The sequence below is a fragment of the Eumetopias jubatus genome, unplaced genomic scaffold (genome assembly GCF_037043125.1).
Source record: "Eumetopias jubatus isolate StellerSeaLion01/CBP00866 unplaced genomic scaffold, mEumJub1_p1.0 scaffold_3, whole genome shotgun sequence".
Taxonomy (NCBI): domain Eukaryota; kingdom Metazoa; phylum Chordata; class Mammalia; order Carnivora; family Otariidae; genus Eumetopias; species Eumetopias jubatus.
In genome coordinates this window covers 2,955,729-2,968,465 of record NW_028274809.1, presented here as the reverse complement: position 1 = coordinate 2,968,465, position 12,737 = coordinate 2,955,729, and the positions used below count along the sequence as shown (strand labels likewise).

The 12,737-nt window shown below is 59.5% G+C and overlaps 1 protein-coding gene across 5 annotated transcripts in view; it reads right to left on the bottom strand.

Annotated features, from left to right (window-relative positions):
- The window catches only part of HDAC4 (histone deacetylase 4), a 292,587-nt gene that overhangs the window by 51,118 nt on the left and 228,732 nt on the right, over positions 1-12,737 (bottom strand). For all 5 annotated transcript variants that reach the window (XM_088021462.1, XM_088021465.1, XM_088021464.1 and 2 more), the window contains 2 exons: positions 6,902-7,122; positions 1,254-1,511 (listed from right to left, as the gene is read on the bottom strand). In XM_088021462.1, coding sequence (XP_087877588.1) covers positions 1,254-1,511; positions 6,902-7,122 — 479 coding nt within the window. The remainder of the gene's footprint in view (positions 1-1,253; positions 1,512-6,901; positions 7,123-12,737) is intronic.

Genomic DNA, 12,737 nt, shown 5'->3' with positions numbered 1-12,737 from the left:
AGAACGGGGCCAGGTGCCCGAAGCCGCCTTGTCATGCTTCTGCTGGTGGAACCCCCAACTGCGGGGCTCACACCCACTGCCACGGACACCAGACACCACCTAAGAGCACCTCTCCCTGACGCTCGGTTTCCAAAACATCGGCTGCCCTATCTTATGCTTACAAGGACCACCAAGTGCCCAACAGGGAGCTCTGCTCATCATTCCTCAAAGAATACAGAAAATAAGCGTCTCTAATCATTGTCTTGGGTTTAGAGCACAGTAACGTGATCACTTTATCATCTGCAAGACACTAGCCCTAAACATTTATGTAAGACCTTTCCAATTTCCTATAAGCATCCTAATAATGCGCTGAACTCCAGGTACAACCGTGAGGCCCTCCCACCGCCCCAGAGCAAAGCCCCATCTGGGACGGTCTCCGAGGACGGCCAGCCAGGTGCAGAAAGGCACGACAAACACTGGCTGCCTGCAGCACCCGACTCCAGAGGACAGGAGCTGCCACGCTCCGGACACAGCTCTGCTGCTGAAGGGTACGATCAGTTCCCACGTCCTGGACACCCCTGGCTCTCGGGTCCTGCTGACCAAGAACAAGCAGCCTCCCTGGGGCTTCAGACTCACTGGCTGGCTGTCCCAGTGTTTTGCAGGCATGGAAGTCTTACTTTTCACTATAAATTGATAAATCATTCATCAGATTTATTCATCAATCTCTTGTGAGTTTGGTTAATATGTGTCAGTGCCTGGGACTAGGTAACTGTGTCACTGTTTTTCTGGATCTATAAAGTTGGTCACTACTGCCCCTTGAGCCCCCAAAGGCCCTGCCTACCTTTTCGATCAATTAAGAAATCAATCTTCCTCCTCCTACCTTTAACGATATGCTGATCTTGCTAACACTTGGATTTATGTGAACCTACAGTTTTTATATCTGAAAGAAAGTAATCTCTAGGGACTTTGGGGCTGGCGTCTGGCTGGGATACAGGTGCACAGATGGCCACAGTGGACAGAGGGCCAGTAGGGCCAGTATCTGCAGGTATTGCTAACGTAAAATAGACTTCAAACCACAGCCACGTCCCACACCACCCAGGGCAGGGTGGGCAAGGACCCAGCCAGGCAGGAGTGGGGGGCCCTTCAGTGTCCACTGACTGCCAGCCACAGGGCGCTGCCCCTTGGGCGGTGAGGGACACTGAGGGCCTGTGCTGTCCCTCTGCCCTGCCTGCCCGTCCTCTCCCACCTCGCCTGGCCCTGGCCAGCACAGTCACCTGTGTGAAGAGCAGCTCCTGCTCTGTGGGCTGGCGCTGGCCGGGCTCCACGCCCCGCGGGGGCTCCGCCTCCTCGTCGTCACTCTCAATGGGCTCCTGCTTCACCTGCACCCCGGCCAGTGTGTGCGCCTCCTTCTGCCCTGACCGCCGGTCCAGGTAGGGCTCCTCCAGGAGGGCCTGGTGCTCACGAAGTTCCTCCTCGGTCTCCTCAGGGTGGCTCTCGGGCTGCCGGGCTGGCTCGCTCTGTTTGGGGATAATCTACAAGGCAGAGGAAAGGGATGAGGGCGACAGAGATGATGGGGTGGTGAAGGGGTGGCACAGGCTCCCTACCTCAGAGCAAAGGGACAGACGAACCGGGGGGATGCTGCTAATCCTGAGCTGGGGCCCAAACCTGGGCGCCATGCACGGTGCTGAAAAAGTCTGCTGCGCCCAGGAAGGAGACAGACCCGCATCTGGGGCGCATCTGTGAAGCATGTGTGTGCCAAGCACAGAGAGGCGCGCAATGAAAGGTGTAGGTGTCGAGCTGGGCCTGCACCCGGGGGAGCGGCCCCTTGGCTTTGATGAACCGTGAAGACCTCCAATGCCCCGATTTATGTCTCTGTGAAGGAGCCGCGCTGTCGTGGGGAAAGAGTCTCTCCACCACGTTCTGACTCTTTCTAGAAGGCAAAAGGTTTTCAGGGAAGCCTAACATTTTTTAGCCCCTGCCCATTTGTATGTTAAGAGGTCCTCACAGAACTGCCTGCTTCGTCACCCCTGCCACGACACAATGTGTCCGGCCGACGAGGGATGGACTTGCTGGCCACCGCTGTGCACGCATTAACATTCTGTCCACTTGTCGCAGGGCCCAGCCCGGGGGACAGTGACGTGTGCACACACCCGAAGTCGGCTGAGTGTGCAGCCTCCGGAGCACCACCTCGCCTTACTGTAAGAAACCGGAGTTTAGACTGGCAAAGGATTTATTTTACACGATTAACCCTCAAACTGCTTATAAGAAGTATTTTCAAAGAAAACATAACTGTGAAAGCCAAGCCATGGGACCCATGGTCACTTTCTTCGTACCCGACCCTACGGCAGTCTCCCGTCAGGACCTCTGACCCAGCACGGGAAGGCGGGGAGTGGGGTCAGGGCGATTTCAGAAGGACGCACGTGGCCAGATGGGGAGGAGCCAGAAGATGGCGTGCGGGCTACGACTTTATTTCGTATAAATACCTGCCAACCGCCTATCCAGTTGCTTTGACAAATTTCTCACACTAGTTTACCAAAGGGTCTTAAAAAAATCTTGATAATTTTGAGATCTGCAATTCTATTTTGCTTGTTAATCTCATCTTCTTCCAGCACACCTAGAGCCCGCAAGGCCCGTGCTGAGCCTTGTGGCTGGTCAAACTGCCCTGGGCCCCAGCCTGGGATGCCCTGCCCGTCACAGGGACAGGGACAGCCCTGTCCATACCACAGAGGACGCTGGGCTGAGTGGCCCTCAGCACACGGCTGTGCACGCCTGGGCTTCAGGCCCGGCGAGGTCACAGGCTCTCACGCTTCCGCTGCCCCCCCAGGGTCAGCCTGAGAATGGAGGCGAGGGGCAGGGAGCACCCGCAGGGATGGGGTGCTCTGGGGGCTCAGCCAGGCAGGGGCAGAAGGCCCGCAGAGGGCCGCATCCAGGTGCAGTGCTGGTGCCTAGCAGACGTGGGTGATGAGAAGGAGGCAACCCAGATTCTGATCCAGGGGCCAGAGCCCAGCCCAGAGGATGCCATCCAAGTGCCAGGTGGACCTGTGAGGCTGACCTCAGTGAGAGAAGGGGGATCTGAGTGGGATTCGGGACACAGGTCAGGGCCGGAGAGGACAGTCAGGGAGCCCCACACAGATGGAAAGCCAGGGCTGCGAGCACGGCAGCTCCAGGCAGGGCGCCCGAAGCCAGCACTTCAGGGGCAAGAGGCGGGGGGCCACACACACCAAGGAAAATGGAGACAAGGCTGGAGAACCTGAAGGGCAGTATCATCATGCAGCAGAGAGTCAAGGAGAAGACAGCAGTGGCTGGGCCCCTGTAGGCTCGGAGGAGGGGGCCACGCAGCAACAAGCCCCTGCCTGGGGAAGCCCTTGTGCAGGGTCCACGGAGACCCGGGGGCAGGCGTGGGGGAGCAGGGTGCCGTGGCCACCTGAGGGGATCCGGCACAGAGGTCACCGGGGGCTGTGCCTGCTCCTGAGGGGCCCAGGGCCCATTCTGAGGCCCCTGTGGGAGGCTCAGCTCTGATGTGGACCCAGAGCCCTGGGCCCTCCTCGGGGTGGACGCAGGCGGAGAAGACAGAGGAGGAGGGTCAGCCAGGAGGACACAGGCTGGGGCTTTCCCGGAGGACGCTGGGCCGTGACAAAGTTGAGACTGTCATCACAGAGGACAGGGGAGAGCGGCCGTGGGAAAGCATACACGGTGGACAGAGAAGTCCCCACCTAGTTTCTTCTAGCATTTTCTTTTAAACTTGAGAACAACAGAAAAGTTTCAGGGAGAGTGTAGGAAGCCCCATGTGCCCTCACCTAGACACAAGTTGACAGACAGAGAGACTGAGGCAGGCAGGGCTCGGAGCCAATCCAGCAGAGGCACTCCCCATGCGCCCCCCAGAGCATGGAACTCGCGGCCTTTGGGAACTTTGTGGATAAACTTCATGGCAGCAGGTACCATGCTGTGCACACTCGTGTGCGCTCAGGTGCTCCACAAACAGGGCTGACAGCTTGCATCCGACCAGCCATGCTGTGAGCCACCCCTGGACGCAGAGGGCCTTATTCCCGCAGGAGGGACCCTGGCGGAGTCTGGGGAGGGCGCTGATGGTCCGGGTCGCTCTCAGAGGCCTGGGACCGGGGTCTGTCCCTGCCCGTGCTGTTGGCTCATCAGCAGCTGTGGCAACCAGGCGGACTTCTCTGTGGGGAAGGTGCTGGCTGCCCGGGGGCCTCAGCCTGTCTTCTGTGGGCTGCCTTCTGCTTCTTTCCAGGAATGACGCTGGGCGGGTTTAGGGCTGAATGTGTAAAAGTCCCAGAGGGTTCTGTTTAACGCCCTGTGGTGCCCTCTCCTTCCTCTTGCACGTTGGCCTGGGCTGGGAGGTTGGGTCCCTCCCGGAGGCCTCGACCCCACACCCGCGGCCCTAGGAGTGCGCTGCAAGATGGTCAAAGCCCGGAGGCAGGGGAGCATGGCGGAGCAGGAACAGGGACCTGCCTGCTCCCAGGGCGAGCGTCCCAGGCCCCCTCTCTGGTCTTCTCAGCTTCCTCGGAAAATGAGGGCGTCTGAGCAACGACCTCCAGGTCCCTCCAGAGGACTTAGGCCACTCTGCGCTTCCATGAGAGCCAGCCCGGCTCTGTGAAGGATTCCTGGAGGCTGGAACGTGCTGGCCCCGCTGTCCTGGCAGCTCTGGGCAGGAGCAGGGGCTTCTGAGCTGCCACCATCTCTCTGGAGCTCAGTGCCCATCCCGAGGGTGGCCTCAGCCGCCAGGCGGCGGTACAGAGGGAGTTGGGGAGGGATGCGTCCACAGCAGCAGCCTCCCCGTGATGCCGAGCGCGCTCACAGCCTGGGCTCCCGGCTCAGCAGTGGTGCAGCCTCCCTGGGCCGCTCAGCCTCCCTGGGCCACGGCCTTCCGCCGCCTTTGATTTTGTGGTTCTGCGTTCCCCAGCCGGGCTGTGGGCTGGTGGCACCACAGAGCTGGCTTCAGGGCTGAGGCTCCTGCGGGCAAATGCGGCTGCAAACCAGACAGACAAACCAGCTCGCTGTCCTCTGATGCCCTTTGCACCGTAGAGGCCCCTTTTACTGATTAAGTGAGAAATGCAGGTCCCAAAGGCCAGACTGCAGTTGGGGCCAGTACTGAAAGATCACTAGACGTGCTGGTAGTCAGACCACCCAAACACAGGAGCCCAAGCTCCTAGGTTCATAGCCTGGCCCTGGGAGCCACAGGACTCAAGCAAGGCGGGAACTGCACCCCCAGCAAAGCCTCGGTCCCGCAGGGGCACAGACGCCCTCAAGCGCTCTCTTCCTGCTGCAGCACATTTCCCTCCCCGCACGATCCAGACCCGCCCTATGGCATGTCCAGTTGCAGCGCTTGCAGGGTGCCCATGCCACCTCCAGAACCGTAAGCCCTGCCCACCCACCGGGGGCACATTCTCCAGAAAGTTCCTTCTCCTAGCAAAGCTTTATTAAATAAACACCACTGCACGTTAAGGCTCCGGGCACTAACAACCAATGCTAACCCACAGCCGGGGAGCACAGCCGGCTCAGGTGTCTGTCCTTCCTGCTCACGGAGGCTCCCCAGCCCCATGGTACAGTTGCCTTGGTCAGGGACCTTGGGAAAACCGAAGTGGCCGTGCAGGGCTGCTCTCCCTAAGGGGTCGTCAGCGAAGCGGCCGTGCTCGAAGGCTGGGGTTGAATGAGCTGCAGACTGTCCGGGAACTGGCTGCAATCCCCAGCATACCCTGGGCAGGCTGGGAGGGTGGGCGGCCTCAGAGCTGTCAGGAGCTGGGTGCCAGTGCCATCGGGTGAGGGGCCCATTAGGGACACCATGACCCAACTCAGGGCAGATGTGTGGGTGCCAGACAGCATGAGATAACATCGTTGGCTCCCCGAGATCCCAGGAGAATGCTGTACAAACATTTCAATCAATTGTCATTCCCTCTCGTAATCAATCATGTAACAGAATCCAGGGAGATCACCCAGTTCCTAAATCATTCTTTTTAAGAATATACCAGGAATGAATAGGTGTTTTCTGTCTTCCTAAAACCTCCCACCCTATCAGTCACAGTGATACGATAAAATTAGGAAGCCACAGCCACAATAGGATGATGGAAGTGAAGTGCCTTTGACACTGGGAGTGAACAGAAAGACAGTCCCCGTCTCGCCCACAGGAAGCAAGCGCCTTTGCCATCCAGATGAGGGCTGATGGGGCGGCCTCACCGCTCCTGACATAGTTCTGCACGGTCTGCCCGGGAGAGCCCAGGAGCCCCGGAGGCTCTGGGCTGGGGTGGGCAGCCTGTCTCCCATGGGGGCCTCGGCCTGGCCTGTGCTGGGCATCTGGCCATTCAGGAGCACGGTGCTGGGGGGCTGTCTCCTCACATGTGTCCCCCACGACCCTGTCATGGGGGTACCCTAGGCTAGAGTTGGGCCACCGCCAAATACCACCTTCAAGGAATGCGGCCTGTTTTCCGGTTTTAATCACCAGCACAGCAACACAAAACCCAGCTGCTACTTCCTGCCCCAAAGCAGCTTTGTGAGCGACTTTTGGGACCGCGCAGGTGTGCACACCTCCATGAGCTGTCCTGGGCGCCAGCCCTTCTGTGCGTGATATTCCAACAGGCAGGCACACGCAGGTGCGGAGGGGCTTGGGGAAGGTGCTCTTGGGGCTCTGTGCCAGTGTAAGGGTGGGGGCTCCCTGTTGGGGGTTTGCTCGCGGAAGAGGAGTATCCTCCGGGAACTCAGGAGGAAGCGCTGGCCAGGCAGGACACACCACATGGTGACACACAGCGCTGACCCCCCACCCGGCGGCCCACGCTCCCACTACACGCAGCGTCCCCCGTCCTGCCACACGTGCTGAAGCCCGGCCTCCACGGCATCCCTCCCATCTGCCGGCCCCCCTCCGGGTCAGAGAGCCAGGCTGCCGAGGAAGGCGCCGCGCCCATGGACCCACCTTGTTCATGTGCAGCTGCTGCTGGAAGTGCTGCTTGTGCTTCTCCAGGAACTGCTGGTGCTGCTGCTGGATCACCAGGTGCTGCAGGGCCGGCGCGTTCTGGGGCAGTGGGGCCGACTGGGTGCGCCCCAGCGGGCGGTGCTGCCTCAGCTTGTGCATGGACGGGGACACGCGGTCCGCGCCCACCAGAGGCTGCGCGTGCAGGGGCAGCGCGCCCAGGCCTGAAAGACACCAGTCTGAAGGTAACACGGAGGGAGGGGCAGCGGAGCAAAGGGGGGGGACCCCCAGGAGCTGCCCCGTCCCCCCACCCCGCCCCAGAGCCCCCGGGCCATGCCGCTGTGAGCCCTGAGCGCCAGCTTCGCCAAGCAGAGGCCGCCGTCTGGAGGTGGCTGTCCCCTGACACCCAGGCCCCTGCTGTAAGCGGGCGTTCCAAGTGACAGGCTCCAGAGCGGCTGGCCCGGCCACGAGTGGCCCATGACACCCCTCAGAGGGCCCCGGGCCCTGGAAAGGCTTGTTTTGGTCTGAGCAGCACCGCAGGCAGCCGGAGCGGCTTGGGCCACGCTCAGAACGGCGGCGGGGGTCCTGGTGGCCCGGCATGTTCTGGAAGGCCGTGGAGATGGCTCTTCCCTAAGTGACCCAGAAACTAAGTTGTGAGGCAATGAAACATCCTTAGGATCAAATCTTTAAGGGTCTCTTCAAGTGGTGACTTCACGCACGAAGGGGACACGAACGCTTGTACAAATCCTGATGCAGACGGCCAGGATCTGCACGTGTCCCCGGAGGTTCTGCTGCCTGCATGTCCCCAGCGGCACGGGGGGCTGCTTCACCAACCCGCACCTCGACTGGGCGCTTAAGAACCTGAGCGGACACACGATCCTGGTTTAGTCTGCACTTGAATCTTATTTTAAAATGCAGCCTCATCAGGGGACTCGGGATGCCAAACACTTTTCCTTTGTAAGCTTTTCATACGGCTGTAGTTTCACTTCTGTAAACTGGGAGTTTAGGCAGTTTCTCTAGTAAACCCTTGCCTCACTGCCTGTCTGCTGCCCTAGCAGCCTCAGGTGATGAACACGAGCCAACCAGGCTCAGGCTGCGGACGACCCGGGTCACGGGTGTCTGCCTGGCAGGAACTGCGCATGACCGAGCACAGCAGCGGCCGGGCTCCCTGAGAGCTGCTCTGTAGACCCCCGAGGAGCCCTGCAGTCTTAGTCTCCCCTTGTCCCTTCGTGGCTGTGGCGACTGCTCGACTTCCTACGCACCCCGAGGAAAGACCCAACCCTCACAAAACTGTCCCTCACTAGCTTTTCGAGAAGTCTGTCAACTCTGTCCCCTAAACCACCACCACCTTCTGTTCAGCCCACTGTTTTCTGAAAAGAGAAGTAACCTTAAATTTCATTATCTGCTCAGCTACTAAAGTTAGTAACACAAAAGATCGACTCATTCCCTATCAAGTTTTCTAGAAAAGTTAAAAAATAAAAGCACCCCCCCCAAGAAGGTGTTTTGGAATTCTTCCCGTTGATCAAGGTGTCATGAGGATTAACATGCAGAAGTCCGCCACACAAAGCTGCATTTATGGGAACAGACGGGACGCAGTCCCGAGAAGGTGTCCCTCGGACACGAGAAGCTAACACGCGGCTTCCTGAGTAGATGATCCTTGGGCCTCCTGGGCACCGGGAAGGAAGGTGAAGTATGCGAGGGAGCAGCAGAGCCACGCAGGGTTACTGGGCGGCCAGCCCCATGTTCCAGAGAAGCTTCTCCGGGCTCCAGGGAAGGAACCCAATTCCACAGAGACTGAGCTTCCAGGGCTGGTCACGGAGCAGGAATGTGCTCCAACAGCGCAACGTGAATGCGAGCCTGGTCTCTGCAGGTGCTCTCTGCCCTCCCCTGCGAGGAAAGGCTCCCCAGAGCAGGGGCGCTGCCTTCACACGGGCTGGCCTGAGGAAACAGGCCACTGTGTCTGTTCTGGTCCACCCCACCCACCCCAAGTTCCACTACGGGCCTCCTGGGGGGTAAAGCTCCGGGGCTGTCCCTGTCGGCCCAACCTTCGAGTGGCAAGCCTTCCTGGCCAGCTGACTTCCAACTGGTCCCTCAGGTCATTAATAAGGGTTTCTGATGACCATTGTTTGGCCTTTGGTATATACTGTAAAAGACTTATCAGCATAAACCCACACCACACGGAGGTCCAGTTCTGTTCTAGGTGTGACCCAGCTGTCGGCAGAGGCCTTCTGCATCCCACTGGGTGCAATGCCGGGGCAGAGCCTGACCTGCGGCTCCTGGACCCTGCTCTGGGTAGGGAGGCCGGGCTGCCTGGGGCCTCTTTCCCTGAGCACCTGCCAGCTGCGAGGCTAACCTGAGGCTCCATTCTCCTTTCTTCCTGCCCACAGCACTGGCAGAAGTCCCTCTGCGGTCCAGTAAATGGACAACCGACCCCAGTACTGAGAGAGGATTCAACCAGCATTACAGACCTTTGCTCCTTCCGGCAGGACTGGGGGGTGGGCCAGCGTCCCCGAAGTCCGAGCTGGACCATGTGATCATAAGGACAATGGTAACTCCTGGCATTTAGCCAGTCATCTGGGCTTCAAGATGTGCTCTACACAGCACCAACGGGTGAGTTTGCAAACAAACCCCACCAGATATGGGCATTGAAGAGGCAAAGAAGGTGAAGAGTCAGGCTGCCCTGACGTTCTGGACCCAGGTCTGAAGGGCCGGCCTGTGCACTATGGGGTTCTGGTTAAGTAGATGAATTCATTCACACTGGGTGACCGACTCATGTGGCCTGGGTCCTTAGAAATCCATCTGATGTATTCCACTACCCTACGCACCATGGTGAAACTCTTTAAAACCCTTCAAAAGACAGTAAGTCAGGCAAGACTTGGGTCTAACTAGTGGCTTGCAATTCTGGCTGCACATGAGCATAGCCTGAGCACTGCAAGAAAAACCATGGGTGGCAGGGGCCTGCCTGGACCGGTCAGCTTCACCAGAGCTTCTGGGGGCCTGGACAGGGCCGAGAATCACTGCTTAGGTCATAGGGGCAGCAGCACCCACGGCCACTCATGCTCAAGTCTCTCCTGGGACTCGGTTTTCAGGACAAATGAGGAACAAAGGGGAGCATGTAATCACTGCTTCAGAGACCCGCAGAGCCCCCATGCTCAGAAGTGCAACCATGGACCAAGGTTGCCTGTCTGCTGCCCTTACCCCCCTCACCAGGCTGGAGCAGGCCCTGCAAGTGACCAGAAGGCTAGAGAGACACCACATCCTCCAGATGCCACACCTGTTCCCCCTACTGGCCTTTCTGCCCCTACTCCCCTGAGACTCCCACCCAAGGTCTCAGCAACAACACCACTTCTCCAGGAAGCCTTCCCTGATGTCCACGCTGCTGCACAGCCTGAGTGCCCAGCCCCAACCACACAGCTCTTAGGGGCCTCGGGGGTCTGTCTCCCTAGGGCCTGGCATGGAGGAGATGCTGGGCTGAACGTTCTGCCCCCTGGCCACACAAGCACAGCACTGGGTGGGCTGTCTGGACAACAGGGGCGCACAGTGCACTGCAAGTAGGGGTTTCCTCCTTGAAATGGTGGTTCCATCTCCCCCGCTGCCTTGGGAAACCCCGGAGTGTACCAGGGTGCGCTGTCTTCTCAGGAGAAGATTGGAGTGCACAGCTTCTGCCTGTCGAGTGCCTCGCTGGGGCAGTGGGAAACAAGGAGGCAAGGGCCCCACAGAGGTGGGGCCCCACGGCCCCGAGACCCGCACCTTGTCACCCTTCTAGACCCGGGCCAGCCTCTTCTCCCCCGGGGCCTCTACTTCCAGCGCTTATGTGATGAAGCTGTTCTAGCTCGGGCCTTCTGTCTGTCCGTCCATCGTGATTATCTGCAAGCACTCATGGAAACACAGGTCCGCTGGCTGGTGAACCTCAGAAATCCCGACTTCCCCTCCCTTTGACCCCAGAGCTTTTTGCCGCAGGCCTTCTGCACATTGAGCCTGTGCGGGCGCCGGGAGCAGGCTGGCCACGCCATGGAAGCGCAGTGCTTGCCCTCCAGGAGAGGAGGTGAGCAGGAGGTGGAGCATCACCGAAGCTACGTGGGCAGAGCTCACGGGAGGGACGGCCATGCCCGACGGGAGCAGGGATGGGGACTGGGGCCCAGCCGGCATGGGAGCCAGGCCAGTGGGGGAGAAGGGCGGCCCCAGCTGGCGAAGCATGAGCCAGCACAGCCGCGAGCCACGCAGGGAGGAGGCAGTCTGCTCCCGCCCGGGCCTGTGAGCGCCAGGCCTTCGGTCCTGGCCAGCACTGCCCAACAGGCCCCTCTTTGCTGACACAGATCCTCCACATTCACATGGCTCAACCGCTGCCAGTCACACAGGCACCCACTAAGCCCCCTGTGGGACTGAGAAACCGAATGTTTACTTCATTTTTGGCCTTGACTTTTGATTTTCAACTTCAGTGGCCAGGTGGGGCCAGTGCTCCTGCACAGGGGGGCTCTGCTTGGGGCCTGGAGGGGCAGGAAGCCAGGTCAGGAGGCGTGCTCCCACCAAGACCCGAATCAGGGCCCCGTTCACAGGGAGGGGTGGGGAAGGGGCCACGAGACCTGGGACAGACCAATGGGGTGGCCTGGGGAGGTGAGGGAGACAGCGAGGTTGAAGGTTAAAAGTTCTAAACCCAAAAGTAACCAACCACCACAACACAACAACTAACATCTAAGGGGGCATGGGATCAGATGCTGTCCTGCGTGAATACACGCCTCACTGAACCCTCATAAAACTCAAAGGGCAGATTACTTGTGTTATGCCCACTTCACATATGGGGAAACTAAGTCATGGCACCAGGGAAGACGTCCCAAGGTCACTGAGCCGGGACCAAGGGGAGGTGAAGGTGTCTGTGTTCTTGGCCACGGCCCTGCCTCCAGCGCCCCCAGCTGGGGTGCCCGTGAACTGGGAGGCGGCCTGTGGATTGTGGGGCAGGGTGGGGGGAGCCGGCCGGCGCCTGGACAGTCGTGCCCCGGCCTCACCGTCACAGGTGGGCCATTGGCAGCTGCTGTCACGGCCACGGCATGAGCTGCACACAGAGGACAGACCCAGCCACGTTGTCGACCACGGAGTCAAGTTCAGCAAACTTACTGGAGACGCAAGGTCCTGGAAGGTCCTATTTCCTGGGAAGCTGCGGGGTGGGGTGTTAGGAATGCTTTTTAACGGTGGGGGCCGAGCAGGGGACCGGGGTCAGGAAGACGGCTGGGTGTCGCTGACGTGTTACTAAATGACACAAGACGGAAATTCAGGCGTCGCTCACTGCTCTGGCCCCCGACGTTGAGCGTCACAGGGACGCAGATGCAACTTCAGGTAAAACTCTCGAGACCTCTGTGCTCACAACCTATTGTCTGGAAGTCGGGGAGATGCTTGGCAAGGTGTCTGCTCCCTGGCACGCTGTAGACCCCTCAACTCTTGAGGATGGTGACCCCAACACCAGCATCGGGGGAAGCAGACAGACACACAGACACGAAGGAGCACTAGTGGAAGATGGAGCTCGCCATCTGCAGACACACGGGAGGGCGGGATGCGGTCCCCTGCACCCAGACCAGCCCCGTGACTCTCAACAAGGCCACCAGACCGGGCCGTGTGCCCACAGGTCGGGACCTTGTGACCGGCTCAGCACCTGCTCTTTCCACCCAAGTGTCAGGGAGTGTGAAAGGGGGCGGCTCTGAGGGTATCTTCGATTCTAATTCTGAACAAGTAATCAGGTTTCCAGGAAGCCAAGCAGGAAGCCGGGGATCATGTGGACATGAAAGACACCCATGCAGCTGGACACCTGCTCGTTTTCTAGCAAATCCACACGTTCTTCACTCCTGAA